The sequence below is a fragment of the Aplysia californica genome, unplaced genomic scaffold, assembly GCF_000002075.1.
Source record: "Aplysia californica isolate F4 #8 unplaced genomic scaffold, AplCal3.0 scaffold00019, whole genome shotgun sequence".
NCBI lineage: Eukaryota > Metazoa > Mollusca > Gastropoda > Aplysiida > Aplysiidae > Aplysia > Aplysia californica.
In genome coordinates, this window is record NW_004797289.1 from 2371228 (window position 1) to 2399191 (window position 27964).

Here is a 27964-nt window from a genome sequence, read left to right on the forward strand (position 1 = left end):
GGCTCCTGGTTCTTTCTATTACTCCTGGCTCCTTCTTACTGCTGTCTTCACCACTAACCTCGGGGTTTGTGAAACCTAACACCTAAATCTTCTCGGATAAGGGCAAAGAAATCTCGGGAGTTGTGCAAGTTGTGCACGTTTAAAAAGACCCCTTGGTGGTCCTTAAAATCGATGAGTAGGCTTCGGCCGTCAGAAGCGCAAAATTATTCAAAATTCATTAATTGAAAACTGAAAATGCTTAATAAAAGTTAATAACGTGTCCCCGGCGCCAATATGACTTCATGCAGTTGCGAGCGCTGTAAAACACTTACAAAAAAACCCCCCAGACGTATAAATAATTTAGAATACCAATGTAAGTTGAAGTACTGCTATTTTGAGACTTAGGTTTGTTTTGTTTTAGTAGAGGTTTTACGGCGCTCGCAACTGCATAAGGTCATATGAGCGCCAAATACTTAGGTTTGATGTATACGTATACTAAAGACTAAGAGGTGATTGTGTGCGCACCCATGTGCTTATGTCTTTGAACACGTGCGAGCAAGGAAGCAAACGTGTGCGTGTGTGTGCGTGTGCGTGCGTGCGTGCGCGCGCGTGCGCGTGTGTGTGTGTGTGTGTGTGTGGAGTGAGTGCGCTGGACTATCTGTGTATGTTAATGTGTTTGTTTAGATGAAGGAATAATTTTATGAGCTTGAATGACCAGTTTCATTTTATTGATGTAAAGCACCTAGATCACAATTAGATATAAATATTGCTGATAATAGTAGGTCAGTTAATAACTGATAATGATTATGACATTAGTAACATAAATAATGATATGTTAATATGAATATTATTAGTAATACAAACAGATTTCCAAAGCACCCAATTCAACAGTTGTGTTCTAGAATCTAGGCGCTTTACATCAATAAAATGAAATTGGTCATTCAAGCTCATACAATGTGTATTACATTTATTATGTACACTGTATCTAGTATAATGAGAGAGAGAGAGAGAGAGAGAGAGAGAGAGAGAGAGAGAGAGAGAGAGAGAGAGAGATCTTATTACAAGCAGAGCGCAGAGAAGAAATAAATCACAATAGTATACATGTATTTTGCTCACAAATCTCTCGTGCAACATTCACATTTCAGCCCAGCTTCAGCAAGTTCGATGGAGATAAGATGATGACATACATGTATGTCCTTTGAGTATCGCATCACAGACCAAAAGCATTGAAAAACGCTTTAAACAACAAAAAGCCAGTACGAGCAAGCAAGCAAGGGCTTGCACGAAACCTCGTACTATGAGCTGTCCCGCGGTGTTATGCAAAAAAAAATTCTGAAATTATGCAAAATTAGCCTAAAAATGTGATATTATGCGATTTTGTTAAAATTTTAACAAAGAATGATCAAGGAAAATACATGTAATCTGAAATCATTTAAAAAACCGATCAAATTTTGCTAAATTATGCGGGGTGCATAAAACCACGGGGACAGTATGAGTCAGACCGTCCTCTACAGTGTCAGGCTCTCTTACTAGATCTAAGTATATATAAAATTATGTGTCAACAAAACACTGAGAGGAATTCAGCAAGTATTATTAGCTTAGCACAAAGCATTTTCCCGTCTTTGACTGCATATATGGGAGGGCCTTTGCCTCTTTCTCTAATTAATTGCATAAATATATTGAACTTCACCTCAGCTCTACGTTGAACAATTAGTCCTTCAGAGGGAAAGAAATTAAATAGGATTTATCAGCGGTGCCCTCCAATCATCCGCTCATTGCTATATCTAACCCTCGACATGTTGAGCTTGGGTCTTGAGCAGAAGTTTCTGGTTATTCAGCATGACATGACAAGGGTAACATCATTTCCCAAGGAACTTAGAAAAAAATGTAAGTGTTTTACGCCCCCATCTACACAGCTTAGACCATTTAGGAGGCGGGCTCCAACCCTTCCTGACAGGACTAACCCGGATTGAGAAGGATACACTGAAAACCTGACATAACAGGGATGGTGGGACCAGAGAAAAAGTCCTGTTATATCAGATCTCTCTTAAATCAGAAATACAATGGAAGTAAGCATTTGTGGACTAACCCATATGTATTTATTCATGGGTAGTTTCCCTTGCCACAAGTACCCACGAACTGGGTTTTGGCCATACGGCAGGCCTGCGCATGCAACATTATACATGCATGTTAGATCGAAGTCTGCAGCACACCGCAGCCCTCTCTCGCTTCCCCCGCTGCATGTGCTTGCAGTGGTGTGGCTTGCGTGGACTTGCTCGATCACTGAGTTACTCTCTCTCTCTCTTTACACATTGTTAACAAGCCTTTGTCTCTGCTATAACCGATCTGGCTCCGATGAGGCCCTGTTACATGTATTGCCGATAACTTTTAATAGAGACAAAGAGTAGGAAAAAACAGGGATAAAAAAAATCCCTGTTATTACCGGATCCCTGTTATATATGGTTTCCACTGTACAAAGCTGTAGCAGACAAACCAAGATACTGGATAAAAATTTCTCCCTACACAGAAATCATACTCGGGTCTTTTGTGTGTGACGGTGAAGGGCCTAACCACTACACAACAGACTCCAGTTCCTCAGGAACTTGTCAAGCTAACACAGATATTGCAGAGAAGTATATGTGTCAAAGGAACAGACTACTCCAGAATGGAAAAAAAACTACTTGTATTATTGTGTTGATATTTTTTCATTCAAACAAATAAATCTGAAAGTGAAAGTTGTCAGAAACAGTGTTGAAAAGTCAGAAAAGAGTGGGAAAACACATAAGTGTGGCTGAATGAAAATGGATGTTTTTCAAGTTGGAAATAAGTTTTAAACACAATACAGCCCAGCACAATATGGTTTTCAGAAAGTCTTACTAACCAGTAGGCCTATAGTATAGGGCAACACCATCCTAAATTAAACCAGTATACTAAGTAAAATAATTGACCTGAGCTATGAAAAAAATAACTTCTTAAGGTTTCAATGAAAAAAAAAGCTATAAACAACATTCAAATAGAAAATAAGAAGCGTTAAGGCTGGAGCAGTTTGTCAAAGGAGCACAAGTATAACCAAAAACACTCTTTGAAAGAGACTTCAGGGTTTCTCAAGGACTTTACTTCATTTTAAGCAAACATTCTCACCACAGACAAGGAAGTATCTGAAAGCAGTTGTAGAACCAGAACTTATTGCACCCAATACAAGAAAAAAAAGAATAAAAAAAAAAAGAAGACAACTGAATAAATTTCACTTTTATTAATCCACTTGGGAAAGTTTGGTTTTTACATCAGCAAGAACAATGTTAATAAAAACTGCAAACATTATATCAACATCACATAATACATAATACCCCATCCAGTAAAGCGAACTGATTTTGAGCTAGGTAATCATGCCTTACTCCACGACACACCCCAGCAAACACCTAACTTAAAGCCTTGTCGCCAATATTTTTTCACATTACTTGTGGCCATCACAACTTTAAAAACAAATAACAAATCACATTAACATAAGCACTTAAAAAAAGGTTAGACGTCAACAGAGAGGACCATACAAGTATTAAAAGTCTTTGAAGTCCTAACAGAAGTTAACAAATCTTTGATTTCACTGTTCGGTAAATGTAACAACTTATCTACTATGCATATGAGACGGTGGAACATCCCCTTTTCCACTGTACAGCCCTAAATGACATCAGAGCTACACTTCTCCCTCCGAGACCTAACCTTGACAACACACTCTACGGAACATTACAGCAACTGCAGCAAACCTGCACTTATCACTACATGGCATTGGACAGAAGGGCGAGAGCCCAGATGCTGCTGGATCGATAACAACAACAACAATCTACTTTGAGCCATTAGCACCAAATTCAACACTCTATTCTTTTTTCTTATTCTTTCAATTTAACTTTTCAAAGTTGAAAACCGTTAAAACATATGGGTACAAGAAACAAGTTAATGTCTAACAGAATCACTTTAGAAAGTTCTGTGCATTGCTCTAAATATGGGAGAAAATAAACATGCATTGGGTCACTTTAACTCATTCCCTCTGCTAAGCCGACCATACGGCTATGAAAATGTTTTATCTCGACACCTAGCCGACTGGTCGGCTATCAGCATTGGTGAATCAAAAGTGCGAAGTATTCCAAACCAACTTTCTGAATGAATTATCTATGTTTCCGAAACTGAAGTAGGATACGGATGATGATAAAAACCTTTCAAGAAGGCTTTTTGGCGGTGCTTTCGAGTTGTTTTGAGCGTGCCAAGTCAGTTCCAATTGTTTTGTGGATTTCACCAGCGAAATGGCTGACGGGGGCGATGAAGCAGGCCCTAGTTCGGGAAGGCGACAACGTTTTACTGCCCAACAAGCCCTTGGTTTGTTCCAAACTCTTGCCAGTGATAAAAACTTAGCGAGAGAAAGTGAAGTAGAATTTAGTGATGGTGGTTCTGACAGTGATGGCGAGCGGAATGCGATGAACTTTGAGTCTGATAGTGATAGCTCTAGTGACACTGAAGGATCAGCTGCTCGGCCACGCCCACAAACTCACACTGTAAACAACGCAGCAACTGATTGGGCTGAAGTCTCGCAAAATCTACGACTAGATTTAACCCCACTTCACCAACAGAATGTTCTTACAACAAGAAACCAGTTTGGAGATGCTATTCTCCCTAACCGAAGACAAGTGCCAGGGGTGAATGCAAACCTCGACCAGTCATCCAGTCCTCTCGACTGTTTGAAAGTAATTCTCACGCAGAACATTGTTAATGATCTTATCAAGTCAACAAATGAGAATGCCGAGGAAAAGTGTAGGCCACTGAGGCCTTGTATAAGAAAACGGTCAGTTTACCAAACATGGGAGCCACTGTCGGAGTACGAGAGGGTGAAATTTTTCTGTGTGCTCATAGCTATGGGCCTTGAAGTTAGACCTAGAGTTCGAGACTACTGGTCAACAGAAGAAATCATGTACAACGCATTCTATCACACCACATTTCGAAGAGAACGATTCGAAAGCATTTACCACACCATGCTTCACTGCTCTGATCCAAACACAAAATTGAACCGCTCATTGATGCTGTCATGGAGGCCTTCAGAGAAGCATTCTACACGTTCCAAAATTTGTCGATAGATGAAATGGTTGTGGGCTTTACTGGATGATGGAAGTTCAAACAATATAATCCGTCGAAACCAAAAAAATATCACATCAAGACGTTTAGACTGGTCGACTCCACTACGGGCTTCGTCTCGCATCTTTTGACTTACTTTGGGAGAGATACGTCCTACAACCCTGCACAGGATCACGACTCTGGAATGGCCATCAAAGTCTTTGATACGCTCCTGGAAGATGTTGGAACTGGTCATCATATTTTTGCTGACAGGTAAGTAGCCATATCGCACTTGTACTAGATCTAGTAGTAACATCAAATAATTGTGATTGTGTCAACTAGATCTATCTCTAAATCTAGATAAAGTTCACTGCTCTTTCTAAAAATAAGGATTTTTTTTTCATTATTTATCAGCCTCTAGATTTAGATCTATGTCATATTGACTCATATTCAGTGTCTGTTATCTTTTCACCACTTTTAGAATTGATATTACAGCTCTGTTGTTGCTGCATTGATGAGTGTGTGACTGTGAGAATGAGTAAGCCTGTGCATATTTGAGTGCTGTTTTCTTTGATGCCCAGTGTGATCTTGTACGCTATTGTTCGTGCCATAAATAAATCTACTTTATGGGATAACTAATATTTTCTCCTTCTTTTTTCTTGTCTTAGGTATTGCACGACAGAAGCCCTGGTCAGGTACTTTTCAGGCCGGTCGTTGTACTACACTGCTACTCTGAATCTGAACAGGAAAAATTTCCCACCTCAGCTGAAAAACATCAAAACGATGAAGCACATGGAGGCAAAAAAATACCTGCGGAATGACAAATCCATGCTCGTCACAGTGTGGAAGGACAAAAAGGCTTAAAAAGCCTTGTGTTGTTGTGTCAACCAAAGCAGACACATTCTTTCACACCAATGCAAAGAACAAAACAAAGCCAATAGAAGTGAACAACTCCAGCCTGTCCATGAGTGGCTGCGACAAAGTCGATCAAAGGGTCACGTACTACAGCAATACCGACCGAAAGTCGTACAAATGGAGGAAAAAGCTGGGTTTTTTAATTTTTGAAATTGCGCAGAACAATGGGTTTTTCTCTATGCTCTTACGAGAGAACAGGGGGCAGCAAAGATGAGCATGAAAGCTTTCAAGCAGAAGCTCCTGAAGCAGCTTCAAGACAAGGCAGCGACACTGATGCCTGCAGAAGAGGTCGAGAACCACACCCCCAAAAGGAAAAAGCCCAGAGAGACCAACCCTGTTGATCGTTTTCAGGGCTCCAAACACCTGATCCAGTGGACAGGAAAAGACAGGGATTGTGTGGATTGATGTGAGCAGAGTAAGGGCAAACGCAAAAGAACGTTTATTTGTACAGGATGTGAAAGTCGGCCTTACCTCTGTGCGAAGATCTGCTTCGAGAGGTACCATCAAAGGCCCAGATTGGCCTCCCCTCTCCCCTTCATTTTTCTCGTCTTGAGTAGTTGTAATGGTGTATAGTGGATATTGTGTGTTTTGTGGTTATTTCATGAACGTCTATGTTTTTCTGCAAAAAAATTCATTAAAAATGTCGGATGTTTTCACTATGCAGTGTCATCATGGGACCTCTCTGAACTGCATATGAGTCTTGACTGTGGCAAAATGGAGTTTACCCGTGATTCACAATTGGATTACCTCTTTTGGATTATATGAAGTGGACATTTCATCACTTATGACTTGGTGAGTGCAAAATGAATGTTGTTGTCAGTTCATCTTTTCTCATCTCACAGTTCATTATACACACTTTATCTCTGAATACAATCATCATACTGCCTATCCGTTGATGTCATATGATAGTCCATTCAATTCCCTGCAAATTGTTATACGACATGTTATATTTTATCCTGTAAACATGGATGGGAAAGGGGATTTTTCGACCCACCATTGTGTTCTTGTCGTGACCCTCAAAATATTTGCGTCCAAACTAAGAAAATTGTGTGGAGTGAAAGAGTTAAAATATTTTCTACATTGTTTTAATTTTGAGAGAAAAGTTCCTCAGTTGGGGCACTTTTGAAAGTTCTCTACATTCTCCTAAATCTGTGAGAAAAGGCCCTGAATTGTGTCACTTCTGAATGTTTTCTACATCATTTTAATATGAAAAAAAAAATGATTCTGAACACTGCATATTCGGGGCCCACTAATTACCATTGTACAAAATGATGAAACGGCACATGGAATCAAGCTTGCAAGGGCAGCATCTGTAAACAAAGCAGGTCCAAACTCAAGAGGTGAACATCACTCGTTGTCCACCACGGCACATTCTGCTTTTCTAGTTCAGATTCAACTTGTCTGAAACAGTACATGGGAATACATGTAGTTTGAGTACGTCAAAATCCAAAAAGTAGTTAAAGTAAAGTAATTGTCCGTAAAGCAGTAGCTTCTTATGCGCGACAGGCCCTTTCTATTTTGAAGCTCATACCCAGACATGAAACATTCACATATACCCAATTATCAAAGACACAAAAAAGCACATAATTATTGTTAGAATTCATTTAATAAAGAATTGCCCAATGGGTCCATTTTGGATCAAGCTTAATTTAAGACACTTTGTTATCTAGCAGAGAGCACAGAATTGATCAGTTCATAGAAAAATTAAACTGGTCACATTTACTATCTAAGAAATAAGTTAAATGTCTAACAGAATCACTTTTGAAAGTTCTGTGTATTCCCACAATGTGTTTTATTTCATGGTGGAATATACAGGCCTGATTATATAAAATAGTAATCACGATGAGTTCAAGATGCTCTTCTCTCCATCTCATCCCCACTTTCTTTTAGGGGACTGATGATTTAGCAATCACTTTTCTCCTGTGCACACCCAAAGTAAAGGGAAAGAGACACAGGGGGAAATGTCTGCAGCCTAAACTTAACTGATATCACTTCTGCCAAAAAAAGGGGGACCTTACGTGGTCTCAATACTGAATTCCTCAGGCTGCAGGATGGAAAGTGTATACTAACACAGACTTAACACGACGCCAGGAGCTACTTGGATGGGAACTTAGTGGCAGAGAAGTTATCACAGACAAAACTAAAGGCCAAATGCAAAAGAGATAGGTGCCTGAACTGACAATATAGTTTTTATTGATACCAACACACCAGGACTTGGGTCAATCAGTAAGGATACAATTAGAAAATCACACTTGAAAAACACAATCTGAGACACAAACTTAGAAAGATTTAATTATTACCTTGAGCATGTGCACTTCTTCAAAACCAGTGGTTAAATTAGTTCACTCCCAAAAACTGTCAAACTGAACAACAGCGTCAGTCCTGATTTGAGACCACTCTGAAATAAAGCTACAACTCCAAGACCAAGGTAAGTAGAAATGCTGAAAGAGATCTTTGTCTAAAAGCCATCTTCTTCTTCTTCGCGTACCCCTGCTAGATCTAACTGCTGGTTCGTCAACCTGAAGTAAACTGATTTTTATGTGACAGCTTTTCTTACTTCGTTGGGCCCCTTGCTGTCAGGCAGCCACATTCCAATTTGAGAGTGGGGATGAAAGCAGATGACCAGGAAAGTAACTGAAAAAATAATTTTTTCTTCGTCACTGTCAGGTTTCAATCCTGAGACTTTTGAATGAGAGGTGATCACCATATCTTTAGACCATGAGAGCCCACTACCTGAAAGCGATTGATTCCAGTATAAATAAAGTGAAATTTTCCAATCTTCTAGCACCTCAGAGGGAAAAGATACTGGACAAGATGACAACATGGATAGGAGCAGCAAGAACAACAGACACCATTGCTGCAACGCAAGACAGAGTGAAGTGGAGGTCTATGATTGCCCACACCAGTCGGCAAGGCACCGGATGATGATGAGCATCTCTGTCCTCGAAATTATCTCTAATTGCACGGCAACTTACCCAAGCTTGGCCTGTTTGTGTGAGATAGCTGCCTCCACAGCGTCCATGTCGATGCCTCGCAGTCTCAACCAGTCTGTGGCAGCCCCCATCTCCTGACCTTTTCTCTCCTTCAGCACCAAAGTTTTCAGGTAATGAGCTGGGACACAACCTGTAAAGAGACAGTACAGAGGCAGACAATATGTCTCAGCACAGAAGGTTAGGGCTTCCACTTCAAGGACAACTTCCCTATCATAATAATTATGGTCACTCTAAGTACTGAGAGCAACATCAATCATGAGCTGAGGATAGCTGTCTGGCAGAACCATCCCCTGCTGCAGACCCTACCCTATGGTCTGCACCAGATTGTATTCTATATGTCTGTATGATGTACAGTATGTTTCATATGTGCTGTAAACATGTGTATTTGTCACTTGCAAATATACACATGTTGTATGAGCCTGTTTGTGCATAGGCGTTTTTTTATTTGTACGTGTTAAACATGCCCATTTGTGTTGGTCTGATACTGTATAGGCTTATGTAATATTTTGAGTCATAGGAACTGTTAAAAGCGCAATATCAGTTTCATTTAAAGGAGGATCAACAACATTCATATTGTCTAACATGCTGAGTAGAAATGTTCTCACTGTTTGTGTTCATCCAAGTGATCTGAAAAATCTTTTTCATAAGAAAACAAATGAGGTACTAATTTGAATTCTAACATAATTTGACAAAAATAAAGGCAGCAGAAAAGGTACCAGCCAGAGAAGGAAAGGCAGCAATCTGTAATCCACTTCTGAGATGCCAAAACATATCATGTGTTGAATCGAGCATGAAGGACATCTGCTTTGCACTCATCCACCACATGCACTTTCAAGAGATCTCAAGCACATACAAACCCGTGTGAATATAAAACAATACACAAAATATTATAAAGATCATTCGAAAGCCACATTCAACAATCATTTCTCTACAAAGCTGAGAAGTAAAATCTGGTTCAACATCTGTGACTGAACCAGTGCAAAACGTTAACTAAAAAAGTTCTAAAATTAAAATACTACACATCGCATATCCTTGTGACCCACATGCTTGTCAGTTATACAGCTTTAATCATCATATTTTCGAATTCCCCATGACACAATATTTATTAATGTAAAAATGAAAGAAAAAGAAAAATAGCATGTAGCAAAAATACAAAAGATCAGCCACAAAATTATTTTCCTGCTTTCTTTGATTTAACCAAATTCAGCATGCAATTCATGTCCAATCCAGGAGAAAAAAGGAGAAAAAACCCTCCCAAAAAGTATGTATGACAAAATGCAACCTTCATACATCATAGTCAACACACCTGGATCCAACTGCAAGACTAAATGGCACGACCTCAGCACAGAAGGCAAAAGCTTCCTCTTCAATGACATCTTCCCCATTCTGAGAGCAACTTCAATCATGAGTTGAGTATAGCTGTCTCTGACAGAACCATCCCCTGTCGCAGACCCCATCACATGGTCTGGCATATTGTGCTCTTCCAGACTTGCTTTCTGTCTCTTTGAGCTAGGCCCCGGCAGAGGTGGGTCTTGAACGACATTTCCAGGCGCAGAATCCAGTAATAAATTGTGTGCCCTTAAATGAGATCATCCAAAAGGAGTTCCTTAAGTTACATAATGAAAGACAATAGAATTCAGTAACAGTCAATAGCTGAAGGACAATCCTCACAAATTTGAGTAATTTGCATTTTTGTATCCCTCTTTCAAACCACAAAACAACATAACGAAACTTGAAAAAGCATCCAGGCTGATTGCAATTTTCAAAATATACTGTGAACAGAATTTGTCCCATTGCAATAACATTGTGAAATAATACTCATCTCTAAAAAAAATCCTTAACTGTCTCAAGAAAAGCAGTAACATTTTGACAGTTGTTTAAGGCTGTGTTTTGAATTATTAGCTACAAACTTGCATTTTCATTGCCACTTCTAGTGTTTTAGTTCTCGCAAAGACTCGAAAGTTTCTTTCTTCAGGCTTGCACTTTTAGAAAGTTTCCATTTTCATTCCCCCCCCTCCCCCCCCAGAATGTTATCTCTTTCACAACGAACTAAAAGCTTAGTAATGTTTTTTTTACCGTTTTTTTCTGTCAAAGAGAGAGAGTCTACCGGATCCCCCTCTCCAGACAAACTCAGAAATGGCTTTTAACACTTCGCCATCACAAGGCTCATATAGTAATAACCCTTGCTATCAAAGGCAAAGGCATTTTGGGGAAAATCCAAAGAAACTGTGAGGTAAACATCGCCGATCAGCGAGATGTGATGGCAAAGTGTTAAAAAGAAGCGAAAATTTTTTTGGGCCAAAAACCGTTGTCAAAAGAATCCACACCTCACAAAAACATCAATTAAAATAAAATATGAAGAGAATAGAACATTCTAGCATTAAAATTAAGAGTATAAATCTGAACAATGTGCACACTGAAATATCTATCAAACTAATTTCATCAGCTTGAATAAGTGTTGCTCAAACTCACCGTAATAAACATGTCATGGCATCCTCTGTATAGCCATGTAACCCTACCAGACAGTCGGTTTTGCACACCAACAATCTCACAGCTAAGTAGTCACTTGGGCCGGACTCCTTCTTTTCACCACTGTCTGTCTCCATCACAAACAAATCTCCATTGTCACTGGAAGATCTTCTCCTCTTTCTAGGATTTTTCAGTAGCTTCCGTAGAGATCCAGGTGTGAACAAAGGGTTGCTGCCTCTGCCAGTCCCAACAGAAAAATCTTTGCTTAGTGATGACATCCTGACATTATTCACAACGTCATCTCTGCGACTCGATTCTCCGAGAAAGCATGGACTGCTGCACAAATAGTCTTGAGTGGATTGCTCTTTACGGCCGACTATCTCAGTTGGACACTGAGAGAAGAGCCCAAAATGCCTGCCCACTTTCGGTGAATCTTTGAAGGATACCTCACCATCTAGTAAGCAAGGGATGAATTCTTCACAAAGGGCGATGCATTCTTCATGTCTCTGAGCCATTGCCACGGCTTCGACTGTTTCAACAATGAACACTTTCACATTAAGTTCTCGATCACAGGGGTCTTTGTTTACCTTAACAAACAAAAAATAAAAAAATGTTAGATATATATCTAAAATAAAAACTAAAAAAGAAAGATGATGGAGTATTTACCAATGATAATCACAAAAAATGATAATCAGGGGTGATCTTCTCTCCAGCTTGAATGTAGTAATCTAGTTTCTTGTATAGTAAATACAATGTAACAGCATGAAGGAACTAATAGTACATAATGCTATAAAGAGAAGAATGTGGGTGGTTGGCCGGTGGTCTGGTGTGGTTTGTTTCTTCTTTCCTATCACACATCTATTGTCCTCATCTCCCCCTCCTTCTTTTTTATGTTTGTTACTCTCTTGTAACACCTCTAATCTTCTGGCACTCATATGACCTTATGCAGTTGCGAGCGCTGTAAAACCTCTACTAAAAAAAAATTTTTTTTTTTAAAAAAAGAAAGAAAAAGAAAAAGAGAAGAGAAGAAAGAGAGACAAATTTAATATTCATATTTTATCCTGTAGTTAGTGTTGTGAAGACCGAAAAACACTATCAGTCAAAAGAAAATTACTAAATCTTCAGGCCCCTGATATCACTTATAGTTATTACATAACAAAAATTACAAATGAGTAATGAAAGTTAAATACAGTGGAAACCATATATAAAAGGCCCAGTAATAACAGGGATCCGGTAATAATTTCCGATTCTTTGTCTCTATTAAAAATTATCGGCAACAACATGGCCTCATCGGAGCCCAATTGGTTGTAGCAGGGATAAAGGCTCGTTAACAATTTGTAAAAAGTAAGGAGAGAGAGAGAGAGAGAGAGAGAGAGAGAGAGAGAGAGAGAGAGAGAGAGAGAGAGAGAGAAAAAGAGAAACGCAGTGATGGAGCAAGCCCACGCAAGCCACGCCACAGCAAGCACACGCAGTGGGTGAACTGAGAGAGGGCTGTGGTGTTCTGCAGACTTCGATCTAGCCCTAAGCCTAGCTACACACACGTGTAATGTGTCATGCGCAGGACTGCCACAAAGTCAAAACCCCAATTCATGGGTTTTTGTGGCAAGGGAAACTATCCATGAATAAATACAGCTGGATTAGTCCATGAATGCTTACTTCCCTTGCATTTCTGATTTTTAACAGGGATCTGATAGAACAGGACTTTTTCTCTGGTCCCACCATCCCTGTTATATCAGGGGTTTCCACTGTATCAATACTTAAACTCTCGTTATAAACAACTTTTTAAAAAAACCCTTGAGATAAGCAGAGGCACCTTGTCTGGGTCCTGCAGATGATTCAGCAAGTTCAGGTACTGCTCTGCGGCTTCCTTGTATCTGACAGAAACATGTTCAAGGTAAATGAAATTACACACAAAGTTGAGAAAAAAAAAGCACACAGATCAAAACATTTGTAAACATAGAGACCTACACTCAATTGGAGATATCAATTTTCTAAATAAAGTTTACATAGATTTTCCCCAGGCCATCCACTTGGGCAAAATTCTAAATAAGTCAGTAATCTCTTCCCAAATTGAGAAATTCTAAGTAATTAAAAACTACCTTTTTAAAAAAATGGACAAGACATACAATGGCATTAAAGACAAGGGACTCAATGTTCTAACAAGCAAACAGGCCATAAATAGGTCTAATAAAAATTAGATATATCCTCAAGTGAAAAATTACTATTGACCACTCCTGAGATCTTGTTGGGGATGAAAAAGAAAACTTATGTTTGGCTCATACTTAGTGCAGACATATTTCTATCCAAATACTAAGGAAAGCTTTTAGAAACTATGAAACATTTATAAGAGACATAAAATCCAAGCATGACTGACAAATACCTCTGAAGTTGGAAGCAACGTTTCCCAAAGTGATGGACAGCCTGAACAAATGTAACATCAGACACAGCCCCAGATATCTCTGCCACAGTGCAGGAAAAATCCTTTATAATGTGTTTGGTATCACAACTTTTCAGCTCTCTATTGGTCACTTTCTGAAAATTCATACATTTGTAAAGAGTCATCAGTAGGTTTCCAATGATAGAGAAGGGCACTAGTTTGAGCACAATACCATTAAAAGTGATAGTACGTTTTTTTTCTTCGGATATATGACCATATATTGTTACAAAAGAAAATGTTTACGTACAAAAATGAGGCTAGCTTTTATGTTAACAGAAGAATATTCACACGTTAAGGCTAAACTGTGTATGGCAAAATCAAGAAAAAATTTCATTGTTTCATGTTTCTTTCTCAAGCAGCATAATCAGGGAAAATTCTCAAAATGTGTTAGACGAATTTATTGAAAATGTTCAAAATATCTAATAAAAGGCTCGACAACAGAACCAACATATAGTCTAATAAATCAGTTACTAACACAAAACACTAGGCGGATTTTTAGACCAAACCTTGACAAGAATACGAAGACATTCAATTTCCAGGTCATGATGCTTGAGTCTGGAATAGACACCGGCTAACTGGAGAAAAACTGTAAGGTTTTCATGATTTGCTTCCAGAGCAGCTTTGAACGACTGAATGGTAAGCTGAGAGTAATCCTGAGGACAAGAGAGAAAACAGAATGTTGTGTATCCTTACTCGAACTGAGTGTTTACATTACAAAGCCTTCATTTCATCCAGTATATTGTTAAAAGTACATCTTCATTATAAATATCTAAAATAAAATAAAACTAAAAAAAGTTTGTACCGGTGTCTTTAATGAAGTTCAACCCCAAACAAAACTGATGCTTTATCTCCAATTGATATTATCTCCAAAGAGTTTACAATAAATAAAATAATTAATTGCACTTACTACACGTTACAAGTGAAACAACATAGTCATGCCAAACAGGATAGAACAATGAACTGGTCTATATATGAAATTTAACTTTACTATATACTCTCTTAAGCCATCAGAGAGACACAAGTATCCACTCATCTCTCCCTCTCCAGAACAGCACTGAGGATGCAGCCAGAGTCAGAGTTACGATTGTCTTTCCTGGAACCACTCTTATCAATGAGTGAGCTGAACCTACATTCAATGCAAAGAGACTTCTCACAGCACTTTTCTGCATTTCAGCATCAGTTAATGCTGAGCATGTGGTCACCAAACTCATTATTAATGCGGCCTTTACTTTAGGGGTGGGGGGATTTGGTCGTTATTGTTTCTCTTGAAGTAAACTAACAATTCTAAAGTCAAAAACAAGAAAATTGTAAAGCACTGTAAGTATACATTAGAAAAGAAACATTCACTGTGTAAGTAGATAAGAAAAAAGAAACACTTTCTCTCTCTAAGTTTACCTGAGAAAGGTAGCATTTTGCCAGGAGACACAGAAGCCGAGACTTCTCCTCTGGGTCAAGAGGAAGGCTGAGGCTGGACTGCAATTTGTCTATTGCCAGCATGGGTTGTTGCTCGTTAATCAGCCTCTCACCTGGAGAGGACAGCAGTCATAGATTACAACAATTTAAAAAAATAAAAAAATAATAATAATAACAACAATAATGATAATGTGAATTCACATAGTGCCTTATCCCTACAAGGCTCTAAACGCTGTAAAGTGAAAAATTATCATTCAGTATCTGATTTGATAAAATAAACATTATCAGTCCTCCATCAAACAGAAGCCAACTGGATATAAAAGGAATCCTGGACTTTTCAGAGCTCATAGAAACATGCACACCAGCGGGGGTTTAAAATTTACATTTCCTTTCGTCTATGATATTATATCATAATGTACATTACTTTCAAACCTATGTTAAGTGTAAAATCCGGTCAATTTAAGTAGACCTGCATGTGAGCCTCAACCAGATTGTCTGAAAATTTTGCGCACCCCCTCCCCCCCCCCATAAAAGAGCTTTTGTGGGTGTCATGAAGGACTTCCGAGTAACGAGCGACCACCCCAACAAACACAATAAAGAAGAGACCTAACCCTAACCGTAGGCCTACCCCCAAAAAGAACCTGCAAAAGGCCTCATGTAAAAAGGCCAGCACAAGTCCAAAAAGAAAAAAAATTCAAATTAAAAAAAAACACACTCCAAAACAAACAAGGATGGCCTACATCTACATTGCTATAATAGGGTTTGATACAATAACACAATAGAATTGGAATATGAATCCCCCATATAGATCTAGTAATCTAAATAAATCTAGATCTAGATCTTGTAGAACAAGTGAATAGGAATAGGCCTTGAACTAGAAGTCCGTATCCGATTCCAAACAGAGGGACTCATCTGAGTGTAGATCTAATCTAGATTCTAAATAAATAAATAATTCACGCACCTGATGAAATGCTTTTCACCAACATTATATTACAGCACAACCTATGATAGGGTTTGACACAATAGAATTGGAATATGAATCCTCCATTGAGGTCAATAATGATCTATATAAATCTAGATCTAGGTTTTATTTAGAACAAGTGAGTCGGACTTGAATGAATCCACAGGATCTGAACAATTGAATCTTACCTACCATAAGATCAGGGGTGTGGCTGAAAGACAGCAGTAAGAAGGAACCAAGGAGAAGCAGTAGAAAGGCTACAGAAAGAGTCAGGAGCATAGAGGAGGGGGCATAGGAGGTGAGGGGGTGGGAGCAGAAAGTGGAGACGAAAGCAGACAACAGAACATTGTTAGAGAGCAGGAAAGGATGTGAAAAGAGAACATTTGAGCGAAGAAAATTTACCATACCTACCCGGATTTGAACCCAGGACCTTTGAACGAGAGGCAAACACCTTAACCTCTAGGCCACGGCAGCCCCCTAAAAAATCTCTAAACTTACATAAAGAAAATGTTTTCAAAAATTTCTAAACCAACAATAAATGTAAAGAAGCACTGAAAGCAAATAGAAGTAAATCTATAATATTCCATTACATTCAAACACACAAAACAGCCAGTTCCATTCATCAAAATTCACAGCAGCATCTGGAGGAGAGGCACCACACGCAGTCAGGACCAGGTCGACCACGTCCCTGACACACGGGCTCGAACCATCAACCTCTCCATCGGGACAGGTGGGCCTACAGCACAGATACAAGCCTCTCTTCTGTGAAACTGGTTCCTGAAGGAACAGATAAATAAGAACAACATCAGACAAACAGAAAGCAGTTTGCAAACTTTCAGCCTTACTGTAGATTTGGAAGTTCAATTTCCTTACAAAACAGTATATATTTTTCCCGAAAAAATTTCACCTTCGTATCTTAAATGGCAAATATGTTGTCTGAGAGAAACAAACCCACCTGATAAAAACTGAAAAAGCTTTGAAGCTTTAAAAATCCCCAAGAAAGTAAACTCATCTCGTGCAGAATATTCAATGGCATTCTTCAGCCGGGGAGGGGGCAAACATATCTCTTTAAAAAAAATAATATTTTAAATGTCTCATTCTTAGGTATCTTACTTCTAATCTTGTTCTCAAAAATGCATCATTTTAAAACTTATTTCAGTGATAAGTTTTTTGTTTGAATAACTAAATTTTACTTTTTAAAAAGCGTTTGGAGCTATTTGAATTCTTTATATTCTTGGTATCGAAAGGAAAAAAAAAGGTCCAACCTTTAAAACAGACTCATCCACCGATTTCCTCAGCTTTAAGAGAACATCTAAAGCTTTCGCTGAAAGTGAAAGTCCTGAACCAGATGAGTCCAGTTGTCTGTATAAACACCAAACACTGACCAGCAGCAGAAGTCTTCCAAGGACAGGCAACACTAGAAAGAAGGACAAAGGCAAAGGGGTGAAAACACAACTTTACTGATCTGTAATTGTAATCATAATCTGTTATGCACATTTAAATAATGTAAAAGTATAATTGGTCATCATCAGGCATTGACAGACAAACTATTGTTTGCTTGCGTAAACAAAAAGCACATTTAATACAACATGGTCATTAAGTGCTCTGAAAAAGTAAGACAGACAAACAGAAACAACAGAAGGAAAGTAAAGAAGTCGGACCTACCAGTGGCCCCCCCTCCAACAACCAGCTCGGACAAACTATTAGTTATTACACACCCATTAACACAATTTACATCAATTTGGAGGCAGGTTACTTCACACCTGCACTGTCAGAACTAACCTCGAATGAATGGGGTACAAGATCCCAGCAGGCTGACGGAGATACTTGAAAAAATCAAACAAAAAACTTCTCCACTTGGTAAATGTTGTGACAAACTGACCAAAGAGTCTAATCTTTTCACCACAGATACTGTCTACATTGATTTCCACAGTGAAATTTATTGAACAAAAGTATCTCGTAACATCTGGAGAATGCAACACTATGCTTCTTCCTCACAGCTATAGTGCGGTCGAAAATTCGCGGCGCAACTTATCCTAAAATATCTCTTGAACGGATGAATCACCGTAACTCATACCTTGCACAGTAGTTTGTATCAATTTGTCTTAACTTAATCATATTTTTCCATAACAATTGAGGCTAGATGTAAATTTATATAAAATACTATAAATCTTTGTCATGCGGAAAATGGGATTGTTCACAGCACTTCCTGCTTCTTGCACACATTTTGTATACGTCACAGTTCACCAATGACACTTTTTAGAGGCAAAACTTGTTACGAGAAGTTAATATTATAGTGAACACATTTTTTGCACTAGAGGTTCTCAAAAACAAGCGTTCAATCAGCATAAGGTCGCGATTAGAAAATAATGACGGACTTGCTTTTAAAAGTGATATTGTCCCAGCTGTAAACTTTTTAACTCACTTCAGACGGGTCACACAACAGTTGCGTGACCCCCGCCATGACGCTCGCGTCGGGTCTCACAAGCCCTGCGTGACCAACTTTGGAAATTTTTTTTCGCTCTACAAATCACGCACGGATCGCGAGACCCGCCTCGTACCCTTGTTTGGCCAAGCCTGAGCTACTTAGATTTCGTTTCGTATCTCTGGGGCCGGTAGTTTTTAAGTTATTGAAGGTGAAGGACAGTGACCCCAACTGTGGTTGAACAGACCGGAACTCGCGCTTTGTTTTTTTTCTATACAGCTCATAGTAATCCGACAGTCGCGTCGTAGTAACGGTCGAAGAAGTCGCATGAACAAGAATCACATAATTTCGCCGTTTTCTATACTTCTGTACGTTTTACTAGTTCTAGTGTCTCAGAATATGATGTGTCTAATAGTTAGGATCCTGGATATGTACCCGAACACAGCCCGAGTCGTAGTTCTAGGGCTAGATCTAGCACTAGTACCGGTGTTGTTTTTCGCGCAACGAAATCACAACGTCGTGCCGTACATCTGTCTCATGTAATTCAGTGTATGGGTCTGAATCAATGCACAGACCAGCTTTTATATTTTCACCAAACACTTGCACATATATACAAATAAAACCAGAACACTTTGAACTTTTATTTTTGTTGTTGCAGTGAATTTCATTCTACTTGTCACGTCTCTGGAAATTTTTCGAAATTCAAATTCATGCCAATTTTTAAAAAATCATACAAATTAAAGTATTAGACTTAGACAACTTTAGTTTTTTGTATTAGATTAAGCTTGAATGTTACTTTACTGTGTCAAAAAATGATTACAATAGGGTAATTCTGAGAGTTGTGGTGATTTATTGAAATACCCCCCAAAACGCCAGTCTTCAACGCTTGTGGCTGGTGAAAGGGCCCAGTCGCAAGTGAGTTAAAAGCTGTAGAAACCACCAGCTCGGATTTTTTATTAGTATTTATAAAGGAATTTTCTAGAATACAGAGTACAGGGGTATGAAAAGATTTTCATCAGTTAAGACAAATTGATATAAGTCATTGTGCAAATGTTGGAGAAGATATGTTCAATAGTTAAGGAGATATTTGACAATAATTTACGCCATAATTTTTTTTACCACAAAATATAAAGATTTTAAGAAGTTACAGGGTTAGTGGTATGAACAGAACCCATGTTCATCGTCTCATGGACCATATCAAGGGATCTAAACAAAACAAAAGGCTGAAATATTAGAAACTTCTGGAAAAGTGGCACACCCTCACTGACATGAAATATGAAACACAAAAGTAAAAGAAGCCCCCCTACAAAAAAAAATGACACCTTTCGTAGCAGAATCTTTACTCACACTTGAAATGACAGAGTGGACTGTCAACAAGAGAGACAAGTCTCATGATCTCTTCCTCCACAGCAACAATACGAGAAGCACCTGGTGCAGGCCCGCTCTGTCCACTCAGCTGCAAGACTGAGCAAGGGGAAAGAAAGTCTGCTGTTTAAAATATAGTAAGATACTCATGATGCATAGAGTAGGTAAATAGGAGAAGGCAAAGAATCTGCAAGAGAAAACAAGATTTCAACTATATGTAGTTTGTGTCTAGATGCTATCATCAGAAGGGCAGATTGAAGAGCCTTACTGTTTCACAAACATTGCATCACAGGAAACCCCATTTCCAATTCCATATCTTTTAAACCATATGCCCAATCCCAGCAAGACACATAAAGCAGCATGGCAATACAGTAAACTACTGTACAGCTCAATTAAGACAGCTGTTGTAGGATATGTGCCAGAGGAAAAGATCAACATTGTTCATCAAAAATGAATTGTAAGGTCCAGCTCTACAAAAAGGGAAGTATTCACAAAACAAATCTTGGAAGGGTTGTGTGAGTCCAATATTTTGAACTCAAATCCACTTTCGAGTTACCATGAAATACTCAAGAGAGCACTCAGGGACTCAAATTCTGAACCAAACTGAATGTGTTATTTGCCGATGCTTAAACTGAACCTTACCAATTAATTTATAACAACAATAATACAAAAGTAGAGAAAGGAATATATTAATAATTGTAAAAAATAACAAACAAAAATATTTGGATATGAGATGATTTGAATAGCACACAAAGAAAGAGCAGGAAAAAATACAATGCAGCAAAAAGCAAAAAGACGAAAATTGGAAAATCTTTGTTTATACTTAAATCCCCACTGGGAGAAGAACAGTAAGTCTAAGGACTTACCAGAGTATTTGGAACTTTTTCAACTTGAGTGAATATTCGCAGCTGCTTAATACTTGAGTACTTAAGTCAGTGCTTCCACCAGCTGAAGCTGGAAAGTAAGGAAAATTCTGCCAGGGGTCTGGGGGCCGCATAGAGACCACTGAGTCGCGGTGGGGGCTCAGGGGCCGAAGCCCCCGAAGAAATTGAAATTTAGTACTTTTTGAGGGTTGAAAATGGCATTTGGGAGCATGTTTGAAGAGACTGCCTGCAAACCATAACTTATTTTTTCATCACCATTTTGTCTTGTTTGATTTCTTCACCAAGACCTACATAATATTTCCATTGATGGCAATTTTTAAAAGCTGGTTCCCCTTCCATTGCTACTATAATTCAATTAATTTGTCATTGCCGCACCATTGATAGAAGGCAAACCTGGGAATAATGAATAGATACATACCTTCACAATACAGTTACCCAGCGTATACCCTAATTTTCCTTAAATTTCACGCCTGAATGTCGCATGTCACAACCTCGGAACACCACTTCGAATTATTCTTTATTTTAGTAGTTTTATGCAAGTTTTAGCATAAATTTCTTTAATAGCGGCCCTTGTAAATCGTGTTCCCGAGCCGTAGAATCTTCATACTGACCATTTCTCTAGATCTAGACAAATTTGTAAAAATGTTTCTTTCCGACAGTATTTTCCGTCTAAGACTAAGATCACAAGTCAATTTACTTGATCAACGCGCAGATTTTCCATCCGCTGCAACAATCCGAAGACAGACGGAATGAGTGAATGATAGAAAGGAGGAAATTGGCACAAAAAGTTTGCCAGATTTTGATCAATCCACAGGTTAAAATGTACTGCCGACAAGCCCGCAATGAATGCATGGGGTATAGTGGAATAATGGCCGATTGCAGGAAATGCGCAATCTGGCAGGTTTCTATAACAATAACTTATTGCCGAGAGAATTACCGTAAATATCCGTAACTTATACTAGTACTAGACAATACGAAGGCGAGTACGTTTCTTTTGCTACGGAATTTCGTTAGTCCTACGCTGTCGCAGCTTTTTACGGAGGGAGTTGAGAATGGTGGAAGAACAAGTACGGAACTGGAAAAATACGGAAGAGTGGAAGCACTGTTAAGTGGAGTCAAGTACTCCCACACCCCTAGGTCTTGGATCAACAACCCCTCCCCCCCCAAAAAAACCCCCAACAAAAACAACAAAAAACCAACAACAACAAAAAAAAACAAACCCCAAACAAACAAACCAAAAGGGTCTTCGTTCAGGATAGAGTAAGTTGTACAATTCTCCAACAATCATGATCATCTGAAGTCTTGGACATCTTTTCAGAACATGCTGGTGATGGGGCACTTTGGTGTCTTCCACCTAACTGTCTAATATACAACTTCCAAGTTTTTTCTTTTCTTTCAGTTTACAAGATATGAGCTTAAACAGCACACAACCACTACCACACCAGCTGAACCTGAGAATCACATTTATCACATTGACCAATAAAGACTCAATTAAAATCTGATATCCCTTGGTTTGTAACAATTACTTACCTCTATTGAGAGTGGAACACATCAGTGTAAACAACTGGGAAGTGCTGCCTGTTTCTGGAGATCTCTGTGCCAGCCTGAGTCGAGCAGCAGTACACAGCATAGTGTAGTTAGCCATGACAGTGAGCTCAAGGAAGGAAACATTTTGAGAAGGGGGATGCACTGGGGGGGGGGGAAATGTCTCTTTAAGAAATTACTCGTGCTGGCATCTCCATGAATTCACAAAACTTTGTTATACACTTTAGCAAACCTTTTCTTCTTAAATGTATGTAATTTACTGAAAACGACATTAAATGTATTGACCAATATGTCTGCAGATCCACGTGCATTCATAAAACTTTGCTCTTGCCCCTTTTGGATCTCCCATATTAACAGGAAAAAAAAAAAGAGGAAAGATGTCAGAATTCCTCCAATTCAAAGGGTTAATTACCTGTCTAATGATTTCACAGCTTTTCTATTTGAACTTCTGTTGGTCTGATATTCTCAAGAATGTACAAAAAGGTCAATCAGATGAATTTTTCTCATTTCACATACATATATTCATGCAATTGGTCAATGGTCTACTGGAATTCACAAGAGTTAAAAAAATGTCAAGGGCTTTTTCTTCAATATTGTCCTACCACTTGTCCACAGCAAGATCTTTCTAAGTTTTTCTTTGAAAACTTTTGACCTGGCTTCATTCCCCTGAAAAACAAGAGAAAACAAGACACTATTATAATTAACACATTTGATTATAGTGTATGGAAAAGCAAAAATGTGTTTCCTTCAAAACATTACTGAAGACACACAGCATAATACTCTGTATAAGAAATCTAATTTAATATGGTTATTGTGGCATAATGTGCTTATTGACTTATCACATTCCTCAAACCATAATCATAGACAGGATTTTTTTCTGAATTCTGTGCATACATTGCATGTTTTTTTCTTTTTTGGGGGGTAAATCTTCACTGATAGAGATGCTATGTTATACCCCCATCCGCCAAGCAAAATGGAAACAGCAGTATACTTTATAAGGGATAAAAGAATGTGTGTTAATGAAAGTTGAGTAAAAATTCTGAGCTTTATAATCTCAATCCAGAGCAGAAGTCCTTTTACAGCATGGAGGACTCGCATTATATATAGGCTAGATTCCTAAACTCCTGTGGGTGCCAGTTTAGTTGAAGGTTTACTGCGACATTTCTGGTTTAGTTGAAGATCTACCAGTGGACAAAGTTACTAGACTCTAGACTGACAACTGGCTTAGTTGAAGGTCTATTAGTTCATATAGGGGCTTGGGACTTGGTACATGGATCAGTTTACATTTTCCCTTGCATTTTACACAGGCTTGGAACAGTTATTGGGCATAATTAAAAATGTTCTAGTGGTTATAATTTTTCGGGGATAGGGAGTAAGCCCCCCCCAAATTTCATGAAGAAAGTCTTGTCTGGTCACTTGCTGCCGCTACTTTGTCAATCATAATCTTTACCAATGCAACATAAAGCAATCCGCCCACCCACACACCACAATTGGTCTAAATGTCCCCAGTGTTGTCGTAACTCCAATCAGGAGGGACACTACGTTTGAACATTTGATCGCAGTACACCATGGTTGATTGGGCGGGAATCACAGTAGCACCGTAGTGCAGAAGATCTTTAAAACAAATTGGCACTAATAGCAGGATCAGATCATGCTTTTATTGTCTCAGTGGTTGTGTAAAGTATGTTTATATTTATAACAACTATAGGCTCTCCCTCTAAAATAAAGGATATTTATTTCAGATCGATTAGCCCTCCCCCTCTGCAATCTTCAAGATGTGCACATTTTGTTTACAATAGTCTGGATATGGGTAACAATGTAAGAGTTAAGGAGTAAGGACAAAGGTCAGGTTAAGGTGACCCTAACCAAAACTAGGCCCTTTACAACCACGTTTCCTTCATTATGCGGCACATGTGAATAAAGATTTTCTTTCCACTCCGCATGTGTGCATAAGACCAAATAAAGCACAGTACAAAATATTGGCCAAGACTTTTAGAGACTAGAATATCTGAATATATCAGCGGAAGAACATACTACACTCACTTCGACATTCAGGTTTGTTTGTAGAAAATCATCAACTATTACGTCTGCTGTCACCACACAAGAGTGCAGAAATCCTGTCTGAGACGTATTATTTTCCTCCATGGTGCACAGTGGTCTGCATTACCTATGCAATTGGCGCTGGCCTCTCTTCAGCAACCACCACAAAAAGTTACACTGTCCATAAGATCCTGATCTGGGGAATAAGCGTATAGGAATATACACCAAAAAAAAACAACAAGCAAACAAAGTGGGCCTACCATACAGCCTACTGAACTGTAAGTTATTGTGCCATACATCTCAACAGAACAGGAGAGAAATTCCATAACGAGCAACCACTATGAATGTGAAACAGAGTAGAATAGAGGGTTAGGGTTAGAGTTAGGGTAAGGGTGTGGTTTGGGATTAGGGTAGGGGTAGGGGTAAAGGTAAGGGTAGTGTTAGGGGTTGGGTTAGGTCTCTACTTTATTGTTGTTTGTTGGGGTGGTCACTCATAACTGAAGCCGTTTGATGATCCCAAACTCAAACTCTTTTGTATTTCTAGAACTAGAGTCTATGTTTTTTATGTCATACACATGACCACTACTTCTAGTACTACTACTAGTCCAGTATCCATGACTACCAGCAGAAATAATACTCATTGCCTACATTATATCCATGAACAGAGCACAGTGTGAGTGACAGTGAACTAGTTTAAAGTAAGTAGTAACTGGTAGTATTAATAGTAGTAAGTTAAGTCGACAGCATAGTCATAGTATAGAGATTATCCTTTTAATGTCACACCATAAACTGTAGACTGTAAGACTGTCTATAGGCCTAAAGATAATAATAGTAGGAGGTGTAGGTGTATATATAAAATAAGTAAGTTAAAATTACAGTAGGGGCCTACATGTCTTGTTGTATATATTGTTATCAAGGAACTTGCACTTTTTTTACTTCTCACCCTCACATTATGCACACATAGGCCAAGAACTAAAATAATACAAAAGTTCAGGGCTCCCCTTTTCAGGCTAACTTAAGAGGTTCCTTCACCCTTTGGTTTGCTATCTTAAGGGGTATTTAAGCTTAAATTTTTTTAATGGCTGTTGTTTTGTTTTTTTCCTGTCTGACAAACTAATCCTCAAAAGTCAATCATTATCTCCTAATTATATATTTTATAGTAGTAGTAAGAATTTTGCATGATCATGTAAACATTTTTACACATGCACATTATATTCCCACAGACACACACAGAGTGACCATGACTATGATTGAAGGCTAATGATTTGTAATTAATTGTTAAGTTTCATTGTAACAACAAGAAATAAAAGAGTAATATTGAACAAAATTAGAGTTGTGTCCACTTGGGGGGGGGGGGGGGGGAGGGTGGTGGTGGATGGGCCAATCAAAAGTAAAATAAATTTGACAAACCAAAAGGGGTCAATTCTTACTGTAATACACAAAGAAAATAAACTGATTCATTTCAGAGCCATCCTAGGGTTCACATTCTGACAGTCTTTCCAGACTTTCAATTTTTTTCCCTCGTGAAGTTCTCACAACAAGCCTCCTGGATCACTTTCTTTTCATCAAATTAAAATGCTCATATCATGCTTGCTTGCTTTCATGCCAAATGATCAGTTGGTTGTTAACAGCCTTTGTGGTCAGGTCAGTGAATTAGGCAAGATTAGGGTTAGTGTACAACTCTTTATGTTCATTTTGATATTGTTTTTGTTTTTTTTAAAAGGCGTACAATTCATGTTTACTGTGTTTAAGAAGGATGGGGGTAATCACATGGCAGGGGAAAACTCCTCAAGGCACGACATTCGCAAATGCGAGCAACCAAAATGTAGGTGGAGTTTCTCTGCTGAAGCAAGCCGGTGTCACCGGAAACTGCGCGCAGCTGAGTAGGTAGACTGCTTCTGACACAGACACACAAACAAAAGGTGACTGCCGTGTGTGTGCGGGTGTGTTGTCACATCTTTGACTCGGCTTCGGGATAGAGAAAGGGGAAAAATGATGTTTGCCAGACGGAGTACACCACCTAGTCTACATTTTAAAACGTATGCAAATCCCCGCAACGAATATAAAAAGTAAATCTAACGCACCATCAAAACTTAAAAGGGGTAATCTGCAGGTTTAATGCGCAATAAAGCACGACTACTGTGGGTAATATTAATGGGGAGCCTGAAATTTAGCCTACACTACAGGAATTTTTAGTAACAGTCAGGGATAGGGATGGACTTCCATAATGAGCGACCACCCCAACAAACAACAATAAAGAAGAGACCTAACCCTAACCCTAGATCTATATCCAGCCCTCTATTCTACTCTACTCTTGTCTCATAGTGGCTATAGTAGTATAGTGGTCGCTCATTTATTATTACGGTAACGGAAGTCCTCCCAGTGGCCAGTGATGGACAATAGACAGACACGAAACGGTAAGTCAAAGTCTTGAGGTAGATCTAGGACCAGATAGGGATCTTCTTAGCACTTGGCACACAAGTATAGGGCACTTGTACTGTTGTATACATAATAGATCTAAATATATACAAAAGGCACAGAGGGTCTCAGGCAGCATCCACAAAAGTCACAAATCACCAAAGTAAATTTTCCGCGTACGAAGGGAGATGATGCTGAACTTCTGGAATACGTAAGCAGCATCATCTCCCTTGAAGAGCGGAAAACCTAACTGAATAAAAGCTGACGGAAAAACTGAAAACAAAACGGGAATGCAAGTTCTGCTTGTCTTGAATTCAAGAAATTGAAGTTTTGTCATCAATAGAGAATCGCCTGTGGCATCTTGAGGTGTGTTTATGAGTTAAAAAGGTAAGATTGAAGAATTCCGGACCAGCGGACTGACTTTGCTTAGTGTCTATGTCTCAACCTTAGGATTAGGTTAGGATTTCATAATTTCCCCGTTTTTAATCTCAATGGAGAATCTCGGACCGGTAGATCTATTCATGAATATTTTGTCAAGGGGGAGACCCCCCTCCTCCACCCCAACCACCCGCCCTGCCCCACCTACCCCACTTTCTCGCGGAATAATGTACAGTGGTCCGGTATTCTTCAATCTTTAAAAAAATGTACGCTAATTTGTATTATCAAGCAAGGGCCTAACTTGTAATCTAGATCAGCAATGTTAAAGTAAGTCGATCCGTACGTTAACTGCCAGATCTGGCAACAACACATTGACAATAGATATATCTAGCCTATGACAGTAACGTTACAAGACGGTAACTTTTGTATGAGTGTGACATACATGATACACAGGCAGAGAAGATCATTGCCGAAGAGCAGGCAGGCTTTAGAGCAGGGATCAGCACAACAGAACAGATCTTCAACCTCAAGATACTGTGCGAGAGGTACCTCCAACACCAACAAAACCTATACCATATCTTCGTGGATTTTAAAAAGGCCTTCGACAGGGTCTGGCATTTAGCCTTTATATGGGCAACCATGAGG

At 38.9% G+C, this 27964-nt stretch overlaps 1 protein-coding gene across 5 annotated transcripts; it reads right to left on the minus strand.

Moving 5' to 3' along the window:
• Positions 1-3213: 3213 nt before the first annotated feature.
• On the minus strand, positions 3214-27151 carry LOC101849662. 5 transcript variants are annotated; one of them, XM_035971859.1, is made up of 16 exons: positions 26887-27132; positions 24527-24719; positions 23086-23149; positions 22469-22627; positions 20037-20153; positions 17530-17681; positions 16855-17041; positions 15286-15416; positions 14397-14543; positions 13834-13985; positions 13267-13327; positions 11457-12040; positions 10291-10562; positions 8967-9114; positions 7242-7392; positions 3214-6847 (listed from the first exon to the last, which is right to left on the minus strand). In XM_035971859.1, the coding sequence occupies exons 2-15, from the start codon at positions 24626-24628 to the stop codon at positions 7281-7283; spliced, it is 2388 nt and encodes a 795-aa protein (XP_035827752.1). In that variant the 5' UTR covers positions 24629-24719; positions 26887-27132; the 3' UTR covers positions 3214-6847; positions 7242-7280. The 5 variants fall into 5 exon arrangements, with proteins under 5 accessions (XP_035827752.1, XP_005090638.2, XP_005090640.2 ...); XM_005090581.3 differs by having other exon boundaries at positions 3214-7392; positions 27053-27151; XM_005090583.3 differs by having other exon boundaries at positions 3214-7392; positions 27101-27139.
• Positions 27152-27964: the final 813 nt, after the last annotated feature.